General features: G+C 34.1%; 1 protein-coding gene across 1 annotated transcript in view; it reads right to left on the reverse strand.

Moving 5' to 3' along the window:
• Window positions 1-635: 635 nt before the first annotated feature.
• Window positions 636-15,193, reverse strand: part of l(3)80Fj (lethal (3) 80Fj) — a 252,563-nt gene continuing 238,005 nt past the window's right edge. The window contains exons 37-39 of the mRNA XM_089103680.1: window positions 14,367-14,471; window positions 3,404-3,622; window positions 636-817 (exon numbers count right to left, since the gene is read on the reverse strand). Coding sequence (XP_088959806.1) covers window positions 689-817; window positions 3,404-3,622; window positions 14,367-14,471 — 453 coding nt within the window. The 3' untranslated portion in view covers window positions 636-688. The remainder of the gene's footprint in view (window positions 818-3,403; window positions 3,623-14,366; window positions 14,472-15,193) is intronic.

A 15,193-nucleotide genomic window follows, 5' to 3' on the forward strand; every position in this document is an offset into this window, starting at 1 on the left:
ATTAAAAGTATTTAACAGAAATATAGAATAGTTAAAAATTTATTTGCCTATAATCCCATAAAAATTATTCATTAGGTCAAAAGTGTAGCAGGAAGAATTTTTGTAGAAAAATCCAAAACGAATTTTTGTATTGTTCCGTTTTTGTTTCTGAAATTCACATAAATTAATGTAGAATTTTTCCTTATCCTCAACAATTAAAAACCCTAAATAACTTTTTCAGTTGTTCGCTCTCTGTAATGAAATTAGCAATAGAGGATCAGGCCAGTACACAGATTTGCAAGAAGCAGACACTCTTTCTAAGTCTTAAGAAATATATAAATAAACAAGAAATTGTAGAAGCTTCGAGGTTTCTGGGTCGAACAAACCTGAAGGTCTAAAATCCCATTTGCCGGATTTTAAGCATTCTACCTTTTCTACTCCTACTTGCCTTTATTTAAATATTTTATATATATATTTTAAATTATATTTCTTGGATTGATTTTTAAAATAAACTACATATCAATATATTATCCTATTTTCTTATTACCAAAATTTCCAAAAACCCCAGAATATCCTTTACAGTTGTTCGCTGTCTTTTAAAAAATTTATTTGTGCATCATACTGCCTTTTGAATTACACAAAATACCAACAGAGGACAATAGTTAAAAATTTATTTGCCTATAATCCCATAAAAAGGAACAAAATTTCATTAGATCAAAAGTGTAGCATCAAGCTCTTCTTCTTTGCCTTCGGGTTGCGTTGCAACTTTCTTCAGTGTCTTCACAATAACTTCATTCAAGGCTTCACGAGCTCCCGCATCCAAAATCTGTAGGCACTTCTGAAAAACGGAAATACCCAAATAATACCAGAAATAACGCGTCGCATTCATACTATTAATATTTTAAACAATTAAACAGTTTTAAATAAACTTTTTTTTATTAAAACTAAAAAAAACGTGAAAATTTAGTAAAATAATTTTAGGTTTAAAGAATAAAAAAATAATCTAGACTATTAAAACAAATATTTAAACAATTAATTAAATTTTAAACATTAAATGCCATCGTTTGTCCCAATTTACAGTGGTGTGCTCCAGGGAGCCCTCTATGGTCCGATTTTATTTCTTGGAATAATAAACAACCTATGTGTAGATTTTTCGCATAGATGGAAATTTTTTGATGATCCAACTGTCTTAGAAATACGTTTCAGAAGCATAAAAGGAACCTAATGGATATGATGGAACAGACGAAGCCGTTACTTGCCAAATCCCCCCTGAAATGTCAATTAGTACTACGAGATTACTTGGTTTCATTATCTCTAGTAGCTGAAAACGGAAATTTATATTAATGATATGATGCGGTAAATGCCGCATTTTCCCTCCTTGAACTCTCTCAAAATTAAATTGTCCTAAGCCCCATTCAGAAAAATACAGCTTCTAAGTCAATAGACAATACAATTGTTGTTCAAGCAAATTGCAAGGAATATTTGTTAGGAAATAAAATGGTAGAAACAGAGAGATATGTGTATTAGATAAATTTTAACTAGGGATTTGGAAGAGTTTAGTGAAATGTAGGAAAGCTGTGAAGCGGGAACAGTTAGGCCATGTTTACAGATGAAGAAATACAGATTACCAAAGAGGTAATCAGGAAAGTCATAGGAGGGGTTAAACAATATGGCTTAGAATTGACTGGGAACAAAAACGACACTGTAACTTTGGAAATGACGAAGAAACTTACAGAAAGTTACTGGAAAATGGAGATATTAAAAGTATATAAAAACGAAACTACAAAAAAAAATGAAAGTGGACCAAACTCAAAGGATTAATATAAGGTTTATGTCGAATAATCGATTAAAAAATAGATTATTCCCTGCAATCTCGTCTCCCTCATTACTCTTAACCAAAATCCCCGCGCCCCTTACACCAAAAAATTTTCCACTGTAAGATATAGAGGAGCTTCTGTCCCGCACTTAGTTGATATGTTAAATAAGTGAATCCCTTACCCGCCCCCCACTATAATTTTACCGTCCAGTTGTTTAATGTTTATCTTACAAATTTTGAGCTTTCTTTTCGAGTCTCTTTAGCTTTCTCTCTCTCTCTCTCTCTCTCTCTCTCTCTCTCTCTCTCTCTGTCTCTCTCTCTCTCTCTCTCTCTCTCACTCTCTCTCTCTCTCTCTCTCTCTCTCACACACTTTTTTTTTATTAATTCTGTTTTGTGTTTTTTAGTCACGAGACTAGATTTTGTACTTGTGTTTTATTTGGTTTATTTCCTTTTAAACCTCCGAGTTTTGATTGTTTTTGACGTTTTTGCATCCTCCGTTTTTATATCATCAAGTCAAAAACGTCAAACATTTTTACATCATCACGTCAAAACATCAAACGTTTTTACAACATCCTTAGTCGCTTATATCCTCCTTGACATTTTGAAAATTATTTTTGCTCTGACTAGTTCAATAATACTGGCTTTTTTCTTTTTTTTCTTCTGTGTGTGTATGTTTTTTGTGCTTATTATCAAAAATGGGAATTCGGCCCATCTGAGCTTGAGATAGAAAATTTCGAGGAATAAATTATATGTCATACTCACTTTCTGTCGCCCTTTCAAGAAAACATTGGGTCTTTTAGCACTAGTCTTTTAGTACTAGACGGCTAAAACTATATCACTCACAATATCATAATATCACAATATCCTATCACAATATCACAAATCAGTTTAATCAATAGCACTGAGAAAAATAATTAGTGAACCAGCGAAAACGCTAGAAAAGGCAAAAAAAACGTGTCAACATTAAATAATAATAACAATAATACTGAAAAATATTTAACGAAATTTAAATAAATTCAAGAGTAATAAAAATAAAATTTCGTTCCATCTTCAAATTATGGATCCCCCTTCCAACAAAAACTAAACTTAACCGTTATTTTTTAAACTATTGGTGCTCCACCTACCAAAGACTGGAATCAAAGACGGAATAGACGGGAATCAAAGAACTTGCAAAATTCATGAGTGGAAACTCAAGTGGATCAAGTGGCCAAAACTTTAATAACTAAAGTTTGATAATTTGAACAAAAAATTTAATATTTCGGAGGCCTGGTTTGTTTGATTGGGTGGAAATGCTATCTGAGCGAGAAGTTTCGCAACATTTTTTTTTTTTTTTTTTTTTTTTTTTTTTTTTTTTTTTTTTAACTAAAAATGATAAATTTTGAAGTGGTAAATGACATGAGTGAAAAAAAAAACTCCAGATTTTTTGTTTCAATAGCATCTTTCAATATTGTTTTGGACAACTATTTGTCATACTGTTTGATTTCGTATATTTTATTGATCATGCTTTGAAAGGGCACTAGAACTATCTCTTTTCATCAAATAAACCCTCACTCGATTTTTTATCGACCAATGTCGTTATCCCTGGGAAAAGAGAAAAAAAAAACCTACCTGATGCGTATCATCTCCAACTCGTAGATGGAGCACACTCACAAGAGCTAACTCACAATGGGCTTTCACAGCAGAATTCTTCTCCTTCGTCCCATTAACAAGCATTGGAAGGAGGGGCTTAAGCAACTCTGTTGGTAAGTGGGCTTTGCTTGATTTGGCTAAGAAATTACTCACTTGAGCAACTAGCTGCTTTATATCATTGTTGTCCTTGTTTAAACTCTGAAAATAAAGATTTAATTACTAATGAACAATTCAGAGGTCATTTCGGCCAAGTCCATAAAAAAAAACAAGAACTAAGCAAAATCAGAAACAGAAGCAATCAATGGGTTACATTTTAACGATCAGCTCTTAGAAAAGGACGGAAAACGAAATTTAATCACTTTTGAACCATTCAGAGGTCATTTCGTTCAAGTACATAAGAAACAATAATTAGGAACCGAGCAAGTTCAATAAAGAGAATACATCACTAAATACGATATTAATGTACCAAAAAATTGATATTGACATGACAACGTCAATTAGTAATCAAATCTTTGGTAATTTTAGCACTAATTTTTACCATATTCTCTGGAAAAATCTTTAATTTTTGATTGAAAAAATCCTCGATTTGAAAAAATCCTTGATACTACATAAATTTAAGAGTCAATGATGAACATTGACCCTGAAAATTACAAATTAAGTTTTGGAGCATTAATATTTTCACTTCCCTCTCCTGTACATATCAAAAAGTGAAGAATAGGGCAATAGACTTCAAAGTCCCTACCGGCCCTGTTGATCTCCGTCTCTTGGCCCTTCAGCCAGGAAGTGCAATAGGGGTTGTGGGCCAGCCATCCTGTGCTTTTGCACACCCTTCCTGTTTACCTTCCCCATATTTTTTTCCAGATACCCACTAAGAGTTGGGACGACTCTGGCTAAGCCTAACACGAGGACTCGAACCCCTGTCCTACGGACAAAGAATTTCAAGTCTGGCGTGTTATGCTTGGACTAATTCAAAAAGGAATTGAAGCTTGCACGTGGAGCAGACGTTGGAAAATAGAATGAATCGAAATATTTAAAAAGTAATGTATAGCAAAGTAGTGGAACGAATATAAAGAAATAGAATGTATGTGAATATAGGAAAGCGCATAGGAGGAACAAAGGAATAGAGCAAGCAAACGAGTATATGCTTAGAAAAATTTGAAAGGAAAGAAAGCAAACAAATAGACCAAAAGTGCCTTTGATCTTCAAATTTTCACAACTTCATACCTCAAAAAAAAAAAAAAAAAAAAAAAAAAAAAAAAAAAAAAAAAAAATCATAGATCAGAACGCTGTAACAATGGGAACACTCAATTCATTTTATCTTCTTCTTTTTCTATATTTCGTTTTCATTTTATTCCACTGCCAAAAACATCTACGATTTTTTAAAGTGTTTGGTGCCATATTTTTTTGTATTTGTTTCATCCATATTCGGTCTTTCCCATCAAAAACTGAATTCAATTTTTCCTAATTCTTAGCTATATATGGTTGGGTAAGTTTCCACTTAATCAATTCCGAAAATCAGACTTCACTTTCAATGTCCTTGGTATTTTAGCAAATGTCCACCGGTAACATACTTAAATGCTCATATTTGTTCCTAACTTATTTTTGGGCTAATGAACAACTAATTAGACAAATTTCATTATTCTGACATTCGTTTATTGGTTTTAAATATTATATAATAATTCTTAATGTACTTATTTTTAATTTATATTAAATAAACTTTAATTTAATCAATTTTTTTCAATGAAATTTTAAATTTATTGTTAAATTACTTTATCAATAAATTATTATTCATTAATTAACTAATTTATTCAATTCAATTCACTACATTATTTAATTTTTAATATTTATTTACATTATTTATATCTATTTATATATATTTTATTTATTTATATCTATTTACATCTTTTCACATAATAATAATTTACATTATTAATTAACTGGTTTTGCTTATGTATTTTCACAATTCAACGTGGCAACACTGAAGAAAATCTGATGCTGACCTAAAAGTTTCATAATTTTGAAAAAAACAAAAGAAAAATCGGAAAAACCGCGGATTTCAGGTATTAATAGACCTAGGATGGGTCCAGGAGAAAAACGATTTGATTTTGATATCCTTGGTACTTCACGTCCAATCCAAATTCACGCTCGAAAACTAGTATTCAAAACTACTATATTTTTATATATACTTCAGCTCGGCTGTGATAATTACAAAGTGGGGCATATGCCATTTTGGTCAAAAATGATTTATGTCTGATTTGTGGGTAAACTCAGCACGAGGAATCGAATTGTGCAGCCAGAATTGTCATATGTTGTACCGTTACGAAGATAACAAAGAGACATACGCCACTTTTAGACGCGAATTGCATAACCAAAAAGGAGACACGAGCAGAGCGCACGTCTCCTTTTAAAGCCTGGTTCTTCGGAATTTGATATTTGTCATATATCCCCTTTTTGGCTTAAGAATCAACTGAATTTCAGCATGATCATCCCGATTTAATGCAAAGAAGAAACAATATTTGTAATGTACGATCAACAATGACGTCTGCATCATCAACAATGATAATACAGCAATACAGAAAAATCTGTCCATAAATTTATGTGAACTTAAATTTTTGCCTGACCTTGATTGGATACTTGATTTGGACTTGGTTCAGAGCTTTTGTTGTGACAAAAATCCTGAGACGGCACGCTCAAACAATGTAAAATACGAGAAAATTGACGTAGACCTATTTGAAACTGTACGCAGTGATGGCAATGCCTGTATTAAAAATTCAAACTTCAAAATTCAAAAGATGAGAAAGCGAATGGTTCGCCACATGTGCTTGCCAAAATAAGAAATTTTACTGTTTATTCAGACACTGACAAAGCTTCTAGCATTAGTTCAGATCAGTATTTGCCATTTGAGGAAAGTTAAAGATAGAGTAGCAGAAGTGAGAAACAATACAACAGTAAAAGCAAGAGAATGATAAAATTGCAGTACAAAAACAACAGAAAAACTACTGTAGTCAAGGAAAATGCAGACAAACTGGAACAAGACACAATTAAAGAGCAAGAAAAACATTCTATAACATATCCTGTGTTCAGAAGTATAAAAGAGAAAAAGGAAAAAGAAAAAAGAAGCAAGAAGAAAAACAAGTATAGACGAAACCCAGTTGAAGAGCCCTTATATAGATAAGGAATGCTGGGCTAACTGCAAAAGAAGATGTTTCGTATTATCTATGTGACTGGGCTCTGGATTACGAGGAACGCCTAACCTATACAAAACCACTGATAGAGCCTGTGAGCATTTTCAGGGAAAGGGTCGAGCATCACCCAAGAAAAGGCTCATTTATAACTTACCTTCTAAAGGTAAGGTTACCTTCTAAAGGTAAAGGTTACCTTCTAAAGGTATTATAACTTACCTTCTTTCTTACCTATAAAGTCAACTGGTAATTGCAGTATAGAGCCATTAAATGTAAAAGTCTGCCGAAACACATTTATTTGGACACTAGGATTTAACAGCATGAAGTGGGTTGAGAGAGTCTGCGAGAAGATAGTCAATCAGTCCTTGACTTTTCCGGTCAGAAAGAGACGAGGCAGACAAAGCAACATGAAAAAGACAATAAATAAAGAGCTATAACAATGGATATTTAGTATTTCAGACCATGCCAACCACATTACCGTCGAAAAAACAGTCCAAATGTGAGATACTTACCAAGAGAACTCATAGTTCAGTTCATTCCTGATGATTTTAAGAAAATCTATCCAAACAAAAAATGTTCTACTGCATCTTATTCCGCTGTGATACACAGCGAAAATGTATCTTTGAAAATGAACTTTGCAACACCAAGAAAAGCAAAGAGGAAAATGAACAGCTAAGTGAACCAGACAAGGATGTAATAGAAAGTCATAAGCAAATAGCGCAGAAAGCGCGAAAGGAGCTAGAAAAAGATGCACACCCCCGAATGGGGTGGATATCCACCCCCGAATGGGGTGGAAAAAGCGGTATTCAGTTTTGAAATGCAAAAAGTACTTTAGCTGCCGAAAATCAAAAATAAAGCCAAAAATAAAAATAAAGAAGCCAAAATAAAAAATGCCAAGAATAAAGAAGTCACACTTCACTAGCCGTCTGGTAGTCTCCAATGAGACGTTTGTTCCTTTAAAATCAGGAAGGAGTGTGCCCAAGATCGCATATTGCATAGTTTGGCATGAAGACATCTATGGGAGAACTGCTGATGGCGTGATCTCACCAAAATGCAGTCTAATTCGTGAGCTACGAGAAGTGAAAAAATTTCTTTTGTGGTGTGACAATTGCTCGGCCGAAAACAAAACCCAACAATTGATCAAATTGTTGGCCCAACACCATGAGCTTGAAGTACCTTTCCAAGGGTCACACACAAATGACGGCGGACGCTATCGATGGCTGCGTCGGAAAGACGATAAGAAATCAGGGTGTTGTCGAGGATTTGAAGGATCTAGTAACCCTGATGCAAAATTGTATGAGCAACACTCGTGTAAAGGTTCTGGACACAACAGATTTTTTATTTGGAAAAATGAGAAGTCAACTAAAAGGGCCGCAAAAAGGATTCGGTCGTGCTGAAGGGAATTGTTGCGACGAAGCGACGTGCGACGAAGTGTAAGCTTGTGCGTCTTGTTCAAGTAAATCTTTCAGTAAATCTTTTCCAAACAACTTCTAAACAATTTCAAGTAAATCTTTTCCAAACAGATTTTGTAATTATTTTGCTCTTATATTTTACTTTTGCATTATTCCAGGTTCTTTCAAGAAGCTGTGCCAATGATTGAGTTCCTTATTTTTTTACTTTTGTATTATTTGAATTCAAACAATTATATTAACTAAAAACTTGTAGTAGAAAACGGAAAGAATAGACTACGAATAGGTAGAGTTATTAGAGGTTGAGTTTTAAAGTACTTTGATGAAACGATGGTCTTTAGAAAATTGGATACCAAACATAGGTTCATATACGCAAAGTCCAAAAGAATGAACAATAAAACCCACATTCCGGCAGGTTCTTGCAATAGATTTTGGAATAAACCAAGGGAAAGTCAGTACTGAATGAGCCTTTGAACTGTGAGGACGCAAATTGGATTTAACTTTGAATTTAATTGGTTTGTAAAAAGTGTATTTGTTAGACAGTGAAGATATTGCGAAACATTGAATTGGCTTGGGATTATACACCTTGGATTACGTCATTTAATTATGACAAAAAAAGAAAATAGGCCAAAGACAATGAATCAAGCTCTGATTGAGTAGTAGTTCAGGTGTCTTTACCGCTTGCCCTGAGGAGTGGAATGAAATGCAAATATTTGATTAGTTGAATTTTGCAAACGCTACAGAGTATTCCTGAAAGTTTGTTGTGATTCCTGAAGTAGCGTCGGTATTCAAACGCTGTTGGAAATCGTCGGTACAGGAGATAGGGGTGTTAGCCGTGCCCAAATTAACGATGGCTTAGCGAACTGCACGTCCGCATCGACGTGGATAAATTATAGGTGCCAAAATAGGTAAGAGAGATTAAATATTTTATTTTATTTGCACTTGCCATGGGGCGAAAAAGGAAGATTGCTAAAACTGTCCAAGTAGGATCCCAGTCTGTTGAGAACAGTTTGTTGAATTCGACCGTTTCATCTGAAGGGAATAACGATGTCGCTTCACTGAAGACCCTGGCGGATGATTTTGCTAAGATGCTAACAATACTTACTGAAAATGGTAAAAAACTAGACTTTATAAACGATAGTATAAAAATGTTAGAAAATCGTATGGTATCAGTGGAAAATACACAGTCTGAGCTAAAATCAGAAGTTAATACTACGAGTTCGCGTGTTACACAGCTTGAGTCTGATGTTCTAAGCTTAAGAAATCAAATGTCAATTATCGCTAGTGCAACGAAAAAGTATGAAACTGGGAGTGCAGATCTTTCTCGTCGGCTTATGGCATCTGAGTATCGACATACAGAGACGAATATTATCGTTTGGAATGCTCCCTTCGAAAATACCACCCAAGCCGAAACGTTTTTTGACCAGTTGTGTTTGGAGGGTCTAGGTCTGTCCATGGTCCCGAGGTTTCGTGTTGTTGGTAATGTCCGTCAGGAGCAACCGTATTTTAAAGTTGATGTTGGTTCTCGAGATGCGAAGGTCAGTGTGCTTAAGAATGGAAAGAAATTAAAAGGTAAAGTTATTGGACACCATAGAAATGTATCTGTTAGCGATGATGCACCAATATCAGTTCGTGAAGCTCGAAGGAAGTTGTATGTAAACAAATCTAGATTAAATGCTATAGGAGTTTCATCATGGGTTTCCAATACAGTTCCACCATATATACAGATCGACTGTGGTGGTGTGGCGGCAAAATTTGGTTACGATGAGCCTATCCCTGAGTTATGTGCCCAATAGATGGTTATATCATGAATGGTGAATTAAGAGTTTGTTAAGATATTTTATTTTGTTTTTTTTTTGTTTTGTTATGTATTTGTGTTTATGGAAAAAAAAATGAAAAGTTGTTCTTTTTTCCTCATTTATTTAGTTATTGTTAGAATTAAGAATGGGTAAGTGGTAGACACAGGTAGAGCATTGTGTTTTCTTCAATTATAATTTTCTGGAATTCAGTAATGGAAACAGTAAGCCTGTATTGTGACAGGCTAGTGTTAGTGTCAATTTTTTCACTTTTTTTGTATTCGTTTGTTTATTTATACTATTTTGTTAATATGTTTCTTATTATTTTTAGGTTATATTGTGTTTTTTCTGGAGCTTCGATTACGTTGGAAACGGGATCACCGACCCTCCGAGTTATAGTAAGTTATTCAGTTGGTTAGGTTTGGTTGCAACTACCCTCCTTTTCTTTTTTATATATATATATATATTTATAAAAAATGGTAATTGTTCGTAATGATCGTTTGGATTGGCTTGAGAATAATCCATTGAGTGTTTCAGATTTAGGATTAGGGGTACTTCACAGGGACTTTGATATGGGGGTAGATGATGTTTTTCCGAAGGTTAATTATAAGTGCCCAGTTGATTTACATACTAGACTGGCACCGGATAAACTTGGCATTTTTCATTTGAATTGTCAGGGGTTAAATAGTACATTGGATTATTTGTCGGAGCTGTGTATGCTATCTGATTTTCATATTCTTGCACTTACTGAAACATGGTTAATGAATAATAATTCTGGACTATTGGATATTTTAGATTATAATATGTATGTTAAGAACCGTACTCACCATCAGCATGGAGGACTTGCCCTGTATATTAGAACTGCTTTGAATGTGAAGGTTAGGGATGATTTGTCTGTTAATAAAGAGATGGTTTTTGAGTGTTTTGTTACGGAGGTTGATAAGAATGGTGACCCATTTTTTATTGCTGTTTGTTACCGCCCCCCTTCAGCTAGTGTAGATTGTTTTTTAGAATTATTAGAGCAACAAATGGACCTTCTAACTCGTAAGAACATGCCGTGTTTTGTGTGTGGAGATTTTAACATTGATTTGAAATTGTTAACATCTAATTTAAAAGCCCGGAATTTTTTGAATTTAATGTCAGGTTATGGGATGCATCCTGCTGTAAATATTTGTACTAGAGTGACGGATTCATCTTCATCTCTAATTGATAATGTATTTTTGAATGTTCCCCATGATTCGTCGAGTGTTGTGTTAAATGATGTTTCGGATCACTTTGGTTTGGCTATATTAGTTCCGGGTATATTTAAGAATATTAATATTAATTGTGATGCTCGCCCTAAGCCTAAGAAATTAATAGTTGATTCAAATACTATTTCAAGATTTAAGCTTAGGATAGAACAGTTAGACTTTAAATTTTTACAAGAAGAATTAGATTTAAATTTGAAGTTTGAGCTTTGGTATGGTAAGATTAAGGATACGTTTTTGGAATGTTGTGAAGTGTCAGGAATACAAAAGAGAAGGGTGTCTTCGAATAAACCTTGGATTAGCCTACAAAGAGTTTGTTGCAGTCAATTAATAGAAGACGTTTTTTATATAAGTTGTCAACAAGGAACAATGATCCTCATGATAAAGTAATATATAGAGTTTATAATAGTAGTTTAAATGCTGCACTCCGACTGGCTAAGGTAGAATATTATAAGGTTAAATTAAAAAAAGTTGAGGGTAACCCGAGTAAGACTTGGAAATTGATTATGTCGGTGACTTGCCCTGGTAGCGTCTTGATCCGTCCAGATAATATGGGAATGAATAATAATGTTGCAGATGAGATGTGTAATCACTTCGCTACTATTGGGCAGCGTGTGTTATCATCGGTGCCAGTATTTGATCAAGATGGAGATTTTCGTCAGTTCCTACCTGAAGATTGTGATGTGTCTGCGTACCTTAAATCTGTAACTATTGATGAATTATTTGATGTTATAAATAACATGAAAAATGGTGCATCAGGAGGCGATGTTATTTCGTTGAAGGTTTTGAAGTCGATATTACCTGTTATATCTAGTCATTTTTTAGGACTGATAAATAATTGTTTAAAAGCTGGAATATTTCCTGATTGTCTAAAGTGCGCAAATGTTATCCCGATATTTAAAGGAGGGGATAAGAATTGTTTTAGTGATTATAGACCGATTTCTTTACTGCCATTTATTTCTAGAGTGTTTGAAAAGTTGATTCATAGTAGGATGGTAAGTTTTTTCGAAAAAAGACAATTTTTTAGTTCTAGTCAGTTTGGGTTTAGGAGTCATCATTCTACAGAGCATGGAGTTTTGTTTTTAACAACTTTTATTAATGATGCTTTAGACAAGGGTCTGAAGATAACTTCGATATTTTTGGATATTACTAAAGCATTTGACTCTGTTGATCATGATATACTAGTTCAAAAGCTATATAGTAGTGGTATACGTGGTGATTTTTTAAACGTCATAGTTATTTATCTTAGTGAAAGGACTCAGTGTGTCGTGATGGATGGAGTTACATCTAAAATTGAATATATTTCGATTGGAGTACCCCAGGGTTCCGTTTTGGACCCTTTGTTGTTTTTGGTTTATATTAATTACCTTTGTAGAGCTTCAAATAATGTGTCTTGTTCTTTAGACCTTGATACTTACGGTACTAAAGGAATTCTACCATGTTTTGCTGATGATGCCCATTTCACCGTAGCTGCTAGAACTGAAAATGAGTTGATGACTATATTGAAACAAGGTATTTCTTCGATTGAAAAGTGGATGCGAGTAAATAAATTGAAACTGAATCATAATAAGTCAAATTTTTTGATTTATGGTAGAATTACTGGACATTATCCATGGATTAATAATATAGAAGTAGGGCACCATACTATTGTAAGATCTACTAGTACTAGATACCTTGGTGTTATAATTGATGAAAGCCTTAGTTTTAAAGACCATATTGCATCTGTTAACAGCAAATTGTCTCGTAATATTGGTATTATGGGTAAATAGGTATCTTTTTCCGTGTGAAATTCTGAGAATGTTGTATTTTTCTATGGTTCACCCATATCTCATTTACTGTTGTATGGTTTGGTCGAAAACATTCGTAACTCACCTCCATCCGCTCTGCGTAACACAGAATATGACAATTAGAGTTCTTTATGGTAATCAAATTGACCTATCTGTATCGGTGAGGCATCTTTACCGCGAGTATAAAATTCTACCGTTGGCAGGAATATGTGTATTCTATGATGCTCTGTTTATGTTTAAATATTTAGCTTCGGAGTTACCATCATGTTTTTCAGGAATGTTTAGTCTTGCGTCTACTACTCACGATCATTTGACACGATCTTCTCAGTTGGTGCGAAGACCAGCTATGGTCACGTCTAGGTCTAGGTTTTCAATTCGCCATGTTGTTCCGTTAGTTTGGGAGAGTTTGCCAGAGGATTTGAGGAATGTTGGGGGTTTGCAGGATTTTCGTAAGTCGCTAAAGAACCATTGTTTTGATGTGTATATTTTGAATGGATTATTCCACGCCACTTAAGTTTTGTTTTTGAGGAGGGTTTAGTTGCAGCTGAATATGATTATAATTATTATAATTTTGTTGGGTGTTGTTTGGAGGTTCGTTGGTTTTCGGGTCCGGTAAGTTGAGCTCTAATTGTCTTTATTTTTTTTTTTTTTTTCTTTTTTTTTTTTTTTTCTCTTTTTTTTTTTGTTTCTTGGTTTTTTTATTTATTAGGTGGGTTTTCTCCCGCACAAGCATTGCTTCAGGGAATCGATGATGTATATTTTTTTTTTTTTTTTTAAATAAACCCATTGTTACTTAAAAAAAAAAAAAAAAAAAGAAAGAAGAAAAGGAAGCTAGTGAAAAAGGTAGGACTGGATCAACTCTTTTGCGCTTCAACGGAACAGGGTCGAAGGTAAATGATTTGCGGAGGCAGCTATACTGACAGTACGAACAAAATGGCAAGAATCTTTCAGGTCCTGTTGCACTTAAGAAGGACAGGATGAGGGTTATCTTATGGAGTTATAACACGGGGATATTGCGTTTTTTCTCCTTTTTTCGTCAAAGAAAAAGGAGACATGGGCCACAAAATACAAGTTCCGTTGAGGTCTCTCACAGTTCAACCGAACGGGGGTCGAAGGTAAATTACATATCAAAACGATTTTCGGAGGCAATTCTACCTGACAGTGCAAAAAAATGGCCGGATTCCTTCAGGTCTTCTTGCAATTCAAGACGACAGAAGATGGAGTTATCTTAATGGAGTTACAACATGGGGACCTGGAGTTTATTTCCTTTTTTTGTCAAGGAAAATTGAGATATTCGCCATAATATGAATAATTTTTAATTTACTCAAAATACTTTAATTTAATTTAAACTACTGAAAAGAGCATAAAAAGGTGGTTTAGAAGATGCTCCCTTTATCTCCATTAGCCCCATCCTTCAGACGATCACAGCCGATCTGGTAGTACAAGAATACTGCCGGCACCACTGTTGCTCACTATATAAGAATTTTTTTGCAATTTTTAATCAATGAAATATGAACTTACCTTGGCAAATGGTTGAATTAAATTGACTGGCATTGGTTTTGATTCTACGAGATGATATCTAAAAAGGTATCCAGTCGCGCGAATGCCGCTAATAACAATGGGTATCTATAAAAAGTCAACATCAGTAACACAACAATAGAACTAACTATACAATATGAAACTAAAATTCAATCAGGTGCAAGGGTGCGAATTCACGAAAATAGAGAGGAGAAGAGGTTAAGAAATTAAAAAGTTGAAGATACAAAAATAATTTGTTTTTCAAAAATCTGAAGGGGGGTAGGGATTCCGTTTTCGTACTTTTTTTCCCGTGAAAATACTGCAAAAAGTAAGCTAATTTTCAAAAATCTTGGGAGAGGAGGTGAAGGGGGGAATAGAAGTCTAAAGTCCCCCTTCTTCCCCTCAATTGGCTTCTCTGATCAGAAACCGTTCAAAAGCCAAAACGATATGAAATCTATAGACCAATAATGTAACGATATAATAATGTAACGAATAGACCAATAATATAACGAAGACCAATAATATAATAATGTAACGAATAGACCAATAATGTAACGAAAAGACCAATAATGTAACGAATAGACCAATAATGTAACGAAAAGATCAATAATGTAACGAATAGACCAATAATGTAACGAAAAGACAAAAAGAACCTTTTTTTTCAGGATCTAGGGGGGTAGAGATTTGGCCGTTTTTCAGCCTTTTCAATGAAAATACTTAAAAAGAGCAATTCTAAAAATCTAGGGGGGTACAAAAACATAGATGACAAATGCCCCCCCCCTCTCCCAATTGGCACCCCTGATCAGGTGTATATACCACTAAGAAGCCAA

This window comes from Artemia sp. Qi Xiang Cuo, chromosome 17 (genome assembly GCF_049724085.1).
Source record: "Artemia sp. Qi Xiang Cuo chromosome 17, ASM4972408v1, whole genome shotgun sequence".
NCBI classification, from domain to species: Eukaryota; Metazoa; Arthropoda; class Branchiopoda; order Anostraca; family Artemiidae; genus Artemia; species Artemia sp. Qi Xiang Cuo.